This window comes from Cervus canadensis, chromosome 15 (genome assembly GCF_019320065.1).
Source record: "Cervus canadensis isolate Bull #8, Minnesota chromosome 15, ASM1932006v1, whole genome shotgun sequence".
Taxonomy (NCBI): domain Eukaryota; kingdom Metazoa; phylum Chordata; class Mammalia; order Artiodactyla; family Cervidae; genus Cervus; species Cervus canadensis.
The window spans coordinates 50,309,743-50,325,691 of record NC_057400.1 but is presented as its reverse complement, the minus strand read 5'-3'; the positions used below and the strand labels follow the sequence as shown (position 1 = coordinate 50,325,691).

Here is a 15,949-nt window from a genome sequence, read left to right as displayed (position 1 = left end):
ACTTTCCACCATTCACAAAGTCAATTCTGTGTGGGTTGAAGATCTAAATGTGAGAGGCAAAGCAATTAATGCTTCCTGAAGATACTAAAGGCAAATATCTTTATGACCTTGTTAAGTAAAAGATTCTTAATAGGCTATAAAAGAGCACTAATCAAAAAGGAAAAGATTGATATGTTGTACTATGTTAAAGTGACAAACTTTCTTTTCAATCAAAAGGCTTTTTAAGAAGAAGAAAGGGCAAGCCACCTAGTTGAGGAATTATTTGCAACACATATAACTAACAATGTATAATACATTCCTCAAATTAAAGGAAAAATAGTCAATAAAAAACAGACATGTAGCAAAAGGAGATATCTAAAATGTCCATTAAACACATACAAATATGCTCAATATCATTATTAGTCAGCGATGTGTGAGCTATAATCACAGTAAGACCCTACTATATACTTGTCAAAGTGCTCATATGAAGAAGACTGATCACAGCCAGAGTTGGTGAGAACGCAGAACAATGAAAGTGAAAGTGAAGTCGCTCAGTCGTGTCCAACCCTTTGTGACCCTGTGGACTGTAGCCCACCAGGCTCCTCCATCCATGGGATTCTCGCATCAAGAATACTGGAGTGGGCAGAACAATGGGAGCTTTCTTATACTACCAGAATGACGATAAATTGGTACATCACTTAGGAAAAAAGTTTGGCATTATCTACTGAAGTGAGGGTATGCGTACCTTGCTGCTGCTGTGTACCTTAGGATCCTATAATTCTAATCCTAGGTATATAGCCAATAGAAAGGCATGCAAATATAAATTAAGAGGCATATACAATAATGTTGTGGTAGCAATTTGCAAAACAGACCCAGATTGGAAACAATTCATATTTGTCTATCAAAAGTATAATGGCTAAATAAATTATGACATAATTATATCCTGGAATACTACACAGTCATGAAAATGAATGAACTACATTTACATCCCATAACACAGATGAACTTCACAAATATAACACTGAATAAAAAGAACAAGGCCCTCTCAAATTATATACTATGTGATTCCATTTATATAAAGTTTCCCAAATCTATCTATAAAAGATAAAACCAAACTGTAGTGTTTAGGGATACATGTAAATGGTAAAACTATGAAGAAGGTCAAGGAAGTATTTACCATAATGTCATGAGAGTGTTTCTCTTTGGGGAGGTAGGTGGGGGTAGTAGAGATTGGGAAGGAGGAGGCTTCTGGGGTGCTGACAGTGCTCTGTTCTTGACTGTAGGAGTGGTTACATAGATACTCATTTTCTGATAACTTATTGAGCTAAGTCTTCTGATTTGTGCCTATTTCTGTATATGTACTATATTTAAAAATTAAGTTTAGAAAGGGGATGGAGGCATATCTGCAGATGAACCAAGATGGGGGAAGAAACAGCAGTTCAGAACATGAACACCAATGGTTTCCATGAAGTTTTAAAATACTGTTCTACTATTCTTGGAATTATTTCTATTTTTTCCAAGGATCATTATTCTATTTGTCTTGATATTACCCTTCAGTCTTCTGGTTTTCTTCATGTCAGGCATTCTCACAGAGCTACTGTCTTGAGTCAATGGCACAAAAAAAACAGGTATTTAATTATATAATTTAAAGTTTAAAAGGTAATCAACAACAATTTAAACACAAAATTGTAAGCACTGGAAGAAGAGGGGGGTGAAGAAATTGAGATAAATGCACATCTTTCATAGAGGGGAGAGTAGATATTGTCTAAAATGATAAATCAACATCAAAGCAAATTATTCAGAGACATGATGGAAACCATTAAAAGAATTAGAAAGAAATTTAAAAAATGACTGCTTCTGGGAGAGGGACTAAGTTTGGGGCATTGAGAAGAATGCTCTGGACTGTTTGACTTTTGCTTTGTTTTTGCTATATGCACATTACCTTCATAAATCTAGTAAGACATCTATGAGATTCCAGTTTGCATCATTCTCATCTAGAGATTTAAGAATTTCTCTTTGAATTTGTGGCATTATAGCTAGTCAAAGAATAACATCTATAGTATGTCTTATCTATGCAGTAGCTGATAATGAACATCATATCTAAAGTACTGTTAGGAGCCATGATATTACTGAAGCAGTTATTCTATATGACCAGTTATTTTAGAGCTTCTGAATTATGATTTTATAATTACGTCTATTTCCTCTTAAACTTTATTTATAGATATATTTTAATTAGAAACAAGTCTGTGTATGCAATTGTACACAGACAAGTGGGAGATTATGAACATTTATACTCAACAGTTTGAACAGCTATCATTATCAAATCAAAAGTAGATGAATCAATGATGAAAGTGAAATTGCCAAAACTACTTATATTAATAACAATGTTAAAATCTATATATTCTATATACTATATTTTAAACAACAAAATAAAATGCATTTGTGTTTCTGCTCTATTTGCATATCTTATGAAAATACATTTAGGGTGAAGATCTGGAAAAAAGATCAAGACTCATTTTTTAAACAGTAAAGTTCAACTATTGAAAAATTGGCTCTATTTCTTTTTCTTTTAATGTTACAATTTCTGAGATCTTTAAATGCCTCATTTCATCATATGTGTTTGTAAAATGCTTATTAGAACTCTCCCCCTTTAAAACTTTGGTAACAATTATTTTTTCTATTTCCTCAAGTTTATTTTTTCAAAATCTAGGTACTCCCATGTGTACTATCGGCCAAATATTTTTAAAGTAGAAAGAATATTAAGAACATCTTTTCTAGGGAAAGGGTCTTGTTAGATTTTCATATCACACAGCAGTCTCACATACTGTTTTGCACAGTAGCTACTCAAAAGAGTTTGTTGCATTGGATCACACTGAATCATATATGGTACAATATGATTAAATAGGACTAGTCCAAGCTTCAGTGAAAAATCAGAGCTTATGGTATAAGAAAAGTGATCAATCACATATAATTAAAAGTAACTTTAGATATGTTTGTGTAACTAAGCCTCTCCACTCACTCAAGGGTGGGCATGTCCTTCTGTGCTGGGCACTGTGCTAGACTCTGTGGCCACTAAGATGGACAAGACAAGATACTTCCTCTGCAGCTACTCATGGCCTCATGGAGACAGACAACCAGGGAATGGACAGTAATAAAATAATGTGACATGAACTCTGATGGGTCCAAATTTTCTTTCCAATTCATTCCTTTCTTTATACTGTCAAGGTGATAAAGGTGTCTTAGTAAGGTGGAATAAAGAAGCAAAGCTTAATCAGAATAATAACTAGTAGGAGAGGGGTTCATTTGCCTTAAAGGAAGAATCTGAAAGGTTCAGACTTCTTCCCCTAAGCATGAAACATTATCCTGGCCTCAGAGATCTTGAGTGTATCCCTCCGGGATGGGGGCACTCAGCAATGAAGCCCCAACCCTGTGGTGAGGTGGGAAGGATAGAAAAGACCAGCAAAAGGAAAGAGTATGCAGTGCAGAGGTGACAAGGAAAGGGACTCCTGGATTTTCACAGGGGCAGATTCTGCATGGAATGATGTGGTAGGAAAAATAAAGAAATATCATCAGTGTCCTCAGGTGAGATTGTTACTCTCATAGATATTGGGGCATGAATTATGGGCATTGCTGTAGTGGAGGTATGCTCATGTCCCACAGGGACTCAAGAGTTAAGAAAAGGAGGGGTTGCCCAGCTCAGGCTACAGAGCAGATGTTGCGGGAGAGGGGAGTAGGTGATAGAGGTTGGAGAAAATTGTTTGGAATCTGAAAATTGTTCAGTAAGTCTCCAGCACAGACCACATGTCCAAAGAAGTTGATCCCATTGTACCTTTCTTATTAAATGACAGTCAGTGAATTACCATGATTGTTCTTACCCTCAACAGACTTGGGAGGCAGAAGGTATAGTTCAGGGTTGAGCAAAAGATGCCCCTTTTGAAGATGAAGAAAAAAAGAAAGGGTGGACTGAGTTGTCTTCCTCAGGGATAGAGTCCACAGGTGACAGAGATTTGTAATATTCATCTTCCCCATCAAGCACTTTGATTTGGCTGCAACAAAGGAAAGAGTTTCAGCAGAAGAAGAAAACAAGTGCAGCAGTCATCAGTGGGGCAGCTAAAATTGTGCGAGTTCCTGGAACAGGGCTGGGCCCTCACACTGGGTGGTGGGGCACAGTTTAGCGTAGCTCAGGGTCTCCCAGCACGGAAACCGGGGTCTGAGTCACGAAGCCTCTCACATCTGGGTCACACACTAATAACGGGCCCGATTTAGTGGTATCTGGAAGTTGTGATCGTATTGCAGTTTGATTTATGTGAATTAATTCGTCTGGTTCCCTCTAGATGACAAAGTTCCCCTCCGGACCATCTTTAGCTCTCAAACTACTACCAGTTACCTGTCTCACTGCTATTCGAGACGCTATCAGTCAAATCAGCCACAAACTCTGTAGTGCCTCCTGGCTAATCATTGGGAGAAAATTTCCTTTGTGTACCTTTAAGGCTCAAGGGTAGAGGAATGTGGAGGAAGGAGTATTTGCACTACATGGAGTGCTCTGATTGTGGGACAGTTTTATACAACCCAATACATATCTCGAATTATAAGGACAGTATAATTCCCTGGATAATTATGAGAAATAACATTTACTTTTTGGTGGCAATTTCAGTCTTTTCAGACAGAATAAATTCAAGTTTTGTGTACTTGCTACTGTGAAAAGTAGTTTCCAATGTCAATAATAGTGGTGATATCCCCACTGCATATTTTTAGAAGCCTCTCTAGAAAGTTTTGCATTTTCTGTAATATCACAAAGGACCCCTTCTGTTTACAGTTGCTTAGAACTAAGAAGACAGATATTTACCCAAGTTTTCTTGGCTTCCTCTTGCTCCCTTGATATTCTAGAGTTCCCTGTGGAGAGGGCCAAGAACACAGTCAAAGCAAAGCAGCAAGTCGTTAATTTTTAATTCAAAGTGATTTTGTGTTGAATGCAAGCAGATGCTGATAATATCAGAAGTCACAGCATAATTTTTTTGATCAAAGGGCTCAAGTGAGCCTGATGAAGCATGCATCTTGCTCGTCTTTGATAAACCACATCAATTATTCACCGTGAAGGCAGACATCCTGACATGAAAGCAACAGATAAAGAGCCTAAGCACATGTTCAAGACGAGAGTATAAGAGAGTGGGGGTGGGGCTGGAGGGGCTGGAACAGGTATTAATAACAGAATTATTAACTGGAAACAAAGCCAGTGAAACAGCTTTATGGCCACTTTGAACTCACATTTAACTGGTTATAGTACATGGTGTCCTCAGGGCTACTCAACATTTTGGGCTCCTGACATCTTCGGCGAGGTGTTCGCTGCTTCTGTGCAAGACCGTTTTCTGAATCTGCAACAGGATAACAGAACTTTTCTGTCAACTATCTGAGGTTTTGGGAAAATTAAGTGTAAAATTGCTCATCACATAAATGCATTTAGCAGAAACCCTGTCCTATTTTAACAAGCAAGTTAGAGCTTTGCTAATATCAGGAGAAATACTCCACACACACACACAAACACACACACACACACACACACAGACTGCTAAGTGTAAACAAGGGTAGCTATCAGGGACTTTGCCTTCATCTTTCTTATCTGAGTCAGCAGTCAACAGTGACAGAAAGCAAATTGGTTTGTCCATGCTGGTGAAGTAGAGGTTGGTGGTTAGCCTTTGTAGAGTACAGAATGCCCTCTTGGTGAGATAGTTAAGGCAATGAAGGCAATCTGGGGCAGTTTGTACCGCGTCCTACAGTGAGAGTTCAAAGACATCTGGAGAACACACATTGTTGGGTAGATGAGAAGCAAACCTTTTGGTGGGATACATTTTGAAGGCAAAGTGGCTTGAGCTAGTATTTTCTGAAATGCTTTGAACAATGCCACTGATCCATGCAGTCTCTGGAGGTAGTGTAAAGGAGAAGGCGAAAGGATGATTGCACGATTTCACGGAGCAGCCTCCCTGTCTTAGTCCTGATTTCAGAACCCTGGACCAAGGGTGCACTGGAGATTAAGAAGCCACGTGTACAATGAAGTCATGATTTATTTCCCTTCCAAGCAGGTGCTTTTTGTGAAACCTACTATCCTTTTGCACTATATCTGAGTCAGAATTCAGCAGTTCTAACTTCTTCCCAACACACACACAGACACAAATAAACACACAAACACACACACACACACACAGCTGCCATAAAATAGTGCTCATGAGTGCCATGGTCTGGAGAAGAGATATCATTTTCCTGAACCAAGGATATGTATACCATAAACTAATTATTTATAAAAGAGTGATTTGTACTTGGAATCATAGTTTGATTTTATTAGAGACTCTTACTCTACAAAGAAATTGTAGGGGAATTTTCTAAGTGAAGAATGACTCAGCAAAGTCGATTATGAAGAGCAAATTATCAGTTTCCTAAATATGAAGTTTTGCATTTTTTTGAACTGGAACATATCTATGTTTGAACAAGACTATTAGAACCACACAGGGCTTTAGGAACTATCTGTTCTAAATACCCATTTTTTTCACAAAAGGAAACTGAGGCCCATAAATGTGGAAAGACTCACTCCAGTTTAAGTGTCAGAGACCCAACCCTAGATCTCCTACCTCCTATTCTAGCAGTTAAAAAAACTATACCATATTATCTTCTTAATAAAAAATTCTTTTAAAAAGTCAAAGGTCTGCCTAAAAGTAAGCTCCATGAAAAAATATTAATTAGCATAGCAGAATGATGGTGCTTTCAGAGGATTCCAGTAGCCTGGACAGACATCCCCATCCACTTCTTCAGGAGCTGTGCAGAGAACAGGACTCCAGCCTCTTGTACTAGCACCAACCTCAGAGTAAAAGGAATCCAAAACTGAAATGGGTACTTTCTGATAGTTCCAACACACCTACTTCCATATGCTTTGCAAAGTCCATATTTTGTAATATGGTAGAACATGAGGTTGTGAGGCTCTTTTACGTTAGACCTTCAGATTTATAGATTAATGAACAGAAGTGTTTAGAGTTAAGGTTGCTTGTTTTAAGCATGTACTGGAGATCTGACATCTATTCTCTTTTAGACTTTCTACTATTATAGGAATTCCAACCCTGGCAACTCAAAAGACTGATCTTAAATAGTTTTGGGGTTCAGCTGAAGTTCAGCCCAGTTCAGTTGTTCTTTATGTAAAGATTACAATTGATCAGAAGCCTTTATTTATATTTTCCACTAGGAATGCTTAATATAAGACATGGGTCTCAATTTTTGCTCTTGATGAATTTGCTGTTCAGTGGGTGGGTGTTCTTTTCCCGATTCTTAGAAAGAATCAGTTATTGGATTGAATTTTCTCTTTTTAAAATTTCCCATAAATTAAAACAAAATATTAGTATCTGATGGTATCTATACCTACTAGAATCTAGTATAAGCTGGTATCTGATTTAGCATCAAATTTTAATTTTTATTATTTTAACTTTAATACCTCCATATTTTATGTTGCTTTTCAAAACACTGGAACAGGTATTTTGCTATTGGAGCAAAACTGAGTATTAGTGATATATGATCAATCACAAGCAGCCAACTAAATTGAGAAACAAATTCAAGTACTGCTGTTGCAACAACTGGACAGCAATGTGCAAAAATTTAACTTAAATATAGAGCTTACAAAATATATTCTATATATGTGAGGTAATTCGCTTGATGATGTGGGGAAGACAAAGAGAAATAAGACGAGGTCCTTGCCTTCAGTCTAGTAGAGGACACTGTGCCTTAAAAGGTTAGTGACTTGCCTAAGGCCATAGCTATTACTGCTGAACTCAAATTAGTTCTTTTTTAACTCTAAATCTTTTATTTTTCTCAATACAGTTCTTGGTTCTCAGAGGCCACAATACATTCCAGATGTGATATAGTTAAACATTTTGAATAGTCCCATGAAAACTGTAGAAGGAAATGAAAAAGACTACATATCTTAACTGTGGAAGAAGATAATAGGGACAAGGATGGGTTCAATTATATTAAAGTGAAATATTCTATATGATGAACAGTAATAAAACCTTAAGATGAAAGAAAGTGCAACAGAAAGATTAAAAACAAATTAAAATATAGGGACACGATATTATACTTAAGGTGGAAAGGCTGAGGAAAGAGAAAGATGGTGGTGGTGGTTTAGTCGCTAAGTCATGTCTGACTCCTGCGACCCGATAGACTGTAGCCCGCCAGGCTCCTCTGTCCATGGGATTCTCCAGGCAAGAGTACTGGAGTGGGTTGCCATTTCTTTCTCCAGGGGATCTTCCCGACCCAGGAATTGAACCTGGGTCTCCTGCATTGCAGGCAGATTCTTACCAACTGAGCTAACAGATATATTTCTATATTTTGAAATGAGATACTGAAAAATATTCAGCCACCTTGACAAAGAGCTTCAGTTAAAAGAATTACTACTGCCTTTCTATTAGGATAAATTGAAAGGTCAAAAGACAATGTGGGAGTGGCCCTGGATACACAGATGAGTCTATAGGCTCCCCCTCTCCTGAAGTGACTTGACAATAGATAACAAAAACTAAGTAACTTGTTTCAAGGACCATGTTCCAACAAAGTAAACTGAAAGAGAACAAAAAGACCACTTGTATAAAAATGGATGTAACACTTTCTTCAACAGAAAAAAGCTAGAATCATAATAAATATTTAATAATTGAGGAGAAATTACTGCTGAGATATAAATATGATGTCATGTCATTAGAGCACCAATGAGGATAAAAATGGGTATGATATTGATACATGAAAATTCAAAATTAAGAAAAAGAAGCAAAACACAAAATAGCATATGGTACAGTGATTTAAACCTATGTGTGTATTCACTTTGAGAAGTTTGTCAAGATTTTTTTCCTTGAAAATTAAAAAAAAAAAATAATGAGGCATGTAGAACAAAAAATGTTTCTTTCAGTATATAAAGAAATTACAGGTGAGAAAAACTAAGTCTGTAAGTGGCAGAGTGGATGCATGAATCCCTGTCTTTTAGCCCTTTAGCCAATCAGTTTGCCCATAAGAGATACAAAGCAACAGGATTATCTGGCAATTTCCTAGTTCATTTGACTAGCTTATGTAGATAAACTGTGCAATTTGAGTTTGAAGACATACATTAGAATATAAGTTATTTACTTTGGAGACAATGAAGTTCATATTCTGTAAGTAGCCAACTTCTGCTTCATGTAAATAGTTGTAAGCCAAGCCAAACTTCAGTTTGTAATACTTTGGGGTGTGTGTGTGTGTATGTGTGTGTGTGTGTGTGCTCAGTCATATCCTATGCTTTGTGGCCCATGGACTTTAGCCAGCCTGGCTACTCTGTATAGAATTTTCCAGGTGAAAATACTGGAGTGGGTTGCCATGCCCTCCTCCAGGGGACCTCCCTGACCCAGAGATTGAACCCACATCTCTTGCATCTCCTGCATTGGCAGGTGGGTTCTGTACCACTAGCACCACCTGGGAAGCCCATACTCTGGGCGCCACCTGCCTACTGTGCTTTTTAAAAGTATATTATATCATGAATACTAGTTTGCATTTAACATAGGTCTCTTTCCTTTTCAAGAATCTCTGTACATTTTTTCCCCCTGCACCTTTTTTACTTCATTTTTGAGATCTTGAACACACCCTCTCTTCTGAGTTGTCACAGAACTCTATAATAAACTGGATATAAATCTGTCAGAAAATGCAAGAAATATGGAGGGAGTTTCAATAGCACTAGGAAATGCTAAGTCACGTCTGATTCCTGCAGACACTTATTAGGGAATACTCCTTATTATACGTGAACCGTGAACTTCCAGATGTTCAAGCTAGTTTTAGAAAAGGCAGAGGAACCAGAGATCAAATTGCCAATATCCGCTGGATCATTGAAAAAGCAAAAGAGTTCCAGAAAAACATCTACTTCTGCTTTATTGACTATGCCAAAGCCTTTGACTGTGTGAATCACCACAAACTGTGGAAAATTATGAAAGAGATGGGAATACCAGATCACCTGACCTGCCTCTTGAGAAATTTGTATGCAGGTCAAGAAGCAACAGTTAGAACTGGACATGGAACAACAGACTGGTTCCAAATAGGGAAAGGAGTACGTCAAGGCTGTATATTGTCACCCTGCTTATTTAACTTGTATGCAGAGTACATCATGAGAAACACTGGGCTGGAGGAAGCACAAGCTGGAATCAAGATTGCCAGGAGAAATATCAATAACCTCAGATATGCAGATGACACCACCCTTATGGCAGAAAGTGAAGAAGAACTAAAGTGTCTCTTGATGAAAGTAAAAGAGGAGAGTGAAAAAGTTGGCTTAAAGCTCAACATTCAGAAAACTAAGATCATGGCATCTGGTCCCATCTTTTCATGGCAAATAGATGGGGAAACAGTGGCAGACTTTATTTTTTGGGTATCCAAAATCATGGGAGACGTTGACTGCAGCCATGAAATTAAAAGATGCTTGCTCCTTGGAAGAAAAGTTATGACCAACCTAGACAGCATATTAAAAAGCAGAGACATTACTTTGCCGACAAAGGTCCATCTAGTCAAAGCTATAGTTTTTCCAGTAGCCATGTATGGATGCAGAGAAGGCAATGGCAACCCACTCCAGTACTCTTGCCTGGAAAATCCCATGGACAGAGGAGCCTGGTAGCCTGCAGTCCATGGGGTTGCAAATAGTCAGACATGACTGAGTGACTTCACTGTCACTTTTCACTTTCATGCATTAGAGAAGGAAATGGCAACCCACTCCAGTGTCCTTGCCTGGAGAATCCCAGGGACAGCGGAGCCTGGTGGGTTGCCGTCTATGGGGTCACACAGAGTTGGACATGACTGAATCGACTTAGCAGCAGCAGCAGCAGCATGTATGGATGTGAGAGTTGGACTATAAAGAAAGATGAGCGCAGAAGAACTGATACTTTTGAACTGTGGTATTGGAGAAGACTCTTGGGAGTCCCTTGGACTGCAAGGAGATCCAACCAGTGCATCCTAAAGGAAATCAGTCCTGACTATTCATTGGAAGGACTGATGTTGAAGCTGAAACTCCAATACTTTGGCCACCTGATGCGAAGAACTGACTCATTTGAAAAGACCCTGATGCTGGGAAAGATTGAAGGCGGGAGGAGAAGGGGATGACAGAGGGTGAGATGGTTGAATGGCGTCACCGACTCCATGGACATGAGTTTGAGTAAACTCCGGAAGTTGGTGATGGCGAGGGAGGCCTGGTGTGTCGCAGTCCGTGGGGTCGCAAAGAGTTGGACACGACTGAGTGGCTGAACTGAACTGAATTCCTTATTCCTTAATTCCAAGTCATTACATGGCATGACTGCACAATTGTTCAAGCCTGTGGTGAGAAACAAATGGCTGAATTCAGTTGATGGCTTTGTTCTATAACTTTAAATGACTGACTTGGGAATTTAATATTTCAACTTTCTTTATTGAACATGCAGGTATATTCTAACTAGAGTGGCTAGATCAAGTACAGGGTACCTGCTTACATTTGAATTTCAGATAAGCAACTGATACCTTTTGAGTGTAAGTATATCCTGTGCAATATTTAGGACATACTTATACTAAAAAGTGATTGGTTATTTATCTGAAATTCAAATCTAGCCAGGTGTCCCATTTTCCCCCCTAAATCTGGCAACCCTAATTCAAACACAATTTTAAGTCACAAATGAGGCTTTTTGTTTTTCTCCTAGCATCCCAGAGATAAAGAAGGACTTCCTCTGTTCTCTTTGACTTGCTGAGTTAGAGCTATTTTGGCCACAAATGCTCTTCCCAAACATTGACCCTAAGAATGTCTCCCTTTTCATCACCTAATCTGGATGTGCCAGTTCTGGTAAATTTCCTAGCATGGTTACATCAAGGGAAGGACAACCACAGGGATGGCAGGATGGGTCATGCAGCCTGAATATTCTCTGGCTTGGTGGGACAGTATGGATTCCAAGTCTTGAGGAGTGGGCAGGCAGGGAGCAGGGTTCCAGGGAAAGCCAGTCTTTTGCACCCTCCTTGAGGGCCTCAGCAAACATGGATACTTTCTGAGCAGTAGGACTTTTGATCTGATTGCCATTTTGTGGATGAGGCATTTCCAGGGTTTCTTGCCAAGTAAAACATCCTCTTGAAGCAAACAGAGTTTGGATTTACAGATGGCAAATCCTATATGAGGTTATGAGATACATTCTATTTAGGCTCATTTTCTTCACACTACAGCAGATGTTCAGCTTTTAAAAGTACCAGTGTCCATATATAATAGAGAGCCAAGCTTGGTGTTCTGTGATGACCTAGAGGGGTGGGATGGGAGGAGAGGAGGGAGGCTCAAGAGGGAGGGGATATATGTATAATGATGGCTGATTTGAGTTGTTGTACATCAGAAACCAACACAACATTGTAAAGCAATTTTCTTCCAATTAAAAAATAAATTAAAAAATTACCAATGTCCAGATCAGGACCTACTACACATTCATGGACTATAGCCCACCAGGCTCCTCTGTCCATGGATTTTCCAGGCAAGAATACCATGCCTTCCTCCAGGGGATGTTCACAATCAAGGCATCAAACCTGGGTCTCCTGCATTGCAGGCAGATTGTTCACTGTCTGAGCCACCAGCCAAGCCCCATATCTGTATATAGATACATATAGATACAGATAGATAGATAGACAGACAGACAGACAGATGGTACTGGTGATAGTTTAGTCACTAAGTTGTGTTTGACTCTTGGGACCCCATGGACTGTAGCCCCACCAGCCTCCTCTGGGGAAATCTTCCTGACCCAGGGATAGAACCTGTGTCTACTGCATTGCAGATGGATTCTTTGCTGCTGAGTCACCAGGGAAGACCAGATGGATAGATATATAGATTTAATTTCCTTCGATGGTTCTAATGTGCAGCCATGGTTGAGAGCCATGGTACTAGACCAGTAAGAACTACATTGGCATAAAGTGTTCAATGATTTGCACTACTTTAAAAATGCAGTCTGTGGGACTTCTGTAGTGGTGATTCAGTGGTTAAGACTCCTCACCCCCATTGCAGGAGGCATGAGTTTGATCCCTGCTTGGGGAACTAGGATTTCTCATGCTGCTCAGGCACAGCCGAAAAAAAAAAAAAAAAAAAAGAATGCAGTCTATAGAAAATTGTATAATTATCAAGTCTGTAGAATTAGGGTTGGCAGACTTAGGAAAAGAAAAAAAAATTGTCTAGATTTGAATTTCAGATTAACAACCAGTGTTAATTAACAACCAGTGATATGCTGTGGGACATGTGCTATGTCAGAGAAGCTCAGAGTCTTGATAAGGAGTTGCTGTTGTGGTTCAGTTGCTCAGTTATGTCTGACTCTGCAACCCCATAGACTGCAGCACGCCAGGCTTCCCTGTCCTTCACCATCTCCTCGAGCTTGCTCAAAATCATCACTGAGTTGGTGACGCTATCCAACCATCTCATCCCCTGTTGCCCCCTTCTCCTCCCGCCTTCAATCTTTCCCAGCATCAAGGTCTTTTCCAGTGAGTCGGCTCTTCACATCAGGTGGCCAAAGTATTAGAGCTTCAGCTTCAGCATCAGTCCTTCCAATGAATAGACAGGACTAATTTCCTTTAGGATGTACAGGTTGGATCTCTTTGCAGCCCAAGGGACTCTCAAGAGTCTTCTCCATGTGGGAGAAGGCGAGGGTGGGATGACTTGAGAAAACAGCACTGAAACATGTATATTATCATATGTGAAATAGATCACGAGTCCAAGCTCAATGCATGAGACAGGGTGCTCAGGGCCGGTGCACTGGGATGAGCCTGAGGGATGGGATGGGGAGGGAGGTGGGAGGGGGGTTTCAGGATGGGGAACACATGTACCCCTATGGTTGATTCATGTCAATGTATGGCAAAAACCACTACAGTATTGCAAAGTAATTAGACTCCAATTAAAATAAATAAATTTAAAAAAGGAGAGTATTCTCCAACACCACAGGTCAAAAGCTTCAATTCTTTGGCACTCAGCCTTCTTTATGGTCCAACTCTCACATCCATACATACTGGATACAGTAAGTATATATGTACAGTAAGTATCCAGTATGTATGTACTGGCTACATATGTACTGGATACTTCGTTAAGGTCCAACTCTCACATCCATACATACTGGATAGGGAGTCAAAGGGGAGAAATTATGCCTTGGAAGTTCAAATGTTCCATTTTAAGTCATGATATGGAGGATGATAATCTCTGTGGTTCAGCACCTTGCTTTTATGTCTAGGGGTTCTGAATGTCAGGGAGCTTGGGCCCCTCTGCTGACCTCTGCTCAGAACCTGGGCTTGGACTCAGGTCTTTTGATTCGAACCCCACGGCCTAGGTATTTTGATGCTTGTTCTTTAACTGAGACATTCTGACAAGTTTTCAGCTTACTATATCTAACTTCAGGAGAGACTAAGGAATTCAGTAGGTTTTTGTAAAACACACACACACACAACCAGAAAGAGATATTTTCTCCTGGGGTGCATGTAATTCAGATCTTCCTTTCTAAGATGAAAGGAAAGCTACAAATTTTCCCAGTTGCCATGTTATGTCATGAACAATCTTCTTCAAAATTGCAAAATTGCTACAAAGAAAACATTCCTGAGTTACATTAGTGCCTGTGGAAGATGGTGGAGTTTTAAATTGTCTGTGTGGAATTTTCTCCTTATTAGTAAGGGAAGTGGTAATAACTTCTCCTGAAACTATTTCATAGCTCAGGGCTTGACATACACTCACCAAATAATGAATGAATGAATAGTGACTATTCATCATTTTTGTCAAGTCCTGTTCCATTTCTGTGGTCCACTCTTTGTTTCTATCAATTGGGATATTATTGCCAAGGACCTTCCTATCCTGGGACACCTCTGGGGAACCTTTGTCTTCCAACGAGGGAGATGAAAATGGCCTTTAACAAACAAGGTTTGTTATATAATTTTTTCTTAAAATCATTTCAATATTTTTTCTAAGAATACATATTCACTTTTTTTAAACAAAAAATTAGTCATTCATATACTTTGTCACTGCTTTTCCTCACACTTAACAGTAAAGTTATAAATATTTTCCCATTTTTTAGCCTAATTTAAAAATAGTATCATACTTTGAGTTACATTTTTAAAGTAATAAATGGACATGATGTTCAAATAAGTTAAGCAATGAAAAGAGAAAAAAAAAAAAACAACAAAAAACCCTGATCCCATTCCCATAATAGCAGCAAATATTGGAACAGATTTCTTATCTGTCTTCCAGATTTGTCTAAATGGCATCAATTCTAAAATTGCATGCTATTTCATTTTACGAATGGACCATAATTAACTTATGTAATTTCTTGTTTTGGGCACAGAAGTTGCTTGCAGTATTTTTCAATAATAAAAAATGCTGTGGGAAACATATGTTTCCCATACTCATACTCAACTCATACAACAACATACTCAAAGCTCATACTCATGAGCTTTGACAATTCACATTATTTTCTTAGGATAAATCCCTAGAAGTGGAATTATTGGCCACAGATTATACATATTTTAAAAACTTACAATTTTTATTTCCAACTGCCTTCTAGGAAGTACGTAGCAAAATATACTTCTATCACCTGTACCAGAGATGACTTGTTTTCGAAGGCTTTCAGCATCATGGACCAGCATCTTTAAGAAAAATCCTGACAATTCAATAGGTGAAAAAAATGGCATATCATTTGTTTTGATCTGCATTTCATTAATTACTTGAGAGGGTGAATGCCTGCCCTTCCCTGCTGTCCGTGCCATGTAGTAGGAAAGTAGTTTTCAAACTTCTGTCATTCAACTGCCACATAAATTTTTTTTTTTTGCGCTATATTCAAGACACCTGTACTGTTCTTTAATATTTTAAAAATCAACTTAATTACTTTTTTCACTTAAATACACTTCTTTTAAAATGAAGCTTTACTCACTATTGTAAGTGGAAAACATGTGCTATTTGCCATAAACAGAAGCAAATAATAAA

The 15,949-nt window shown here is 38.7% G+C and overlaps 1 protein-coding gene across 1 annotated transcript in view; it reads right to left on the bottom strand.

Annotated features, from left to right (window-relative positions):
• Window positions 1-3,535: 3,535 nt before the first annotated feature.
• Window positions 3,536-15,949, bottom strand: part of MYO3B (myosin IIIB) — a 476,002-nt gene continuing 463,588 nt past the window's right edge. The window contains exons 34-36 of the mRNA XM_043487760.1: window positions 5,245-5,351; window positions 4,826-4,872; window positions 3,536-4,025 (exon numbers count right to left, since the gene is read on the bottom strand). Coding sequence (XP_043343695.1) covers window positions 3,887-4,025; window positions 4,826-4,872; window positions 5,245-5,351 — 293 coding nt within the window. The 3' untranslated portion in view covers window positions 3,536-3,886. The remainder of the gene's footprint in view (window positions 4,026-4,825; window positions 4,873-5,244; window positions 5,352-15,949) is intronic.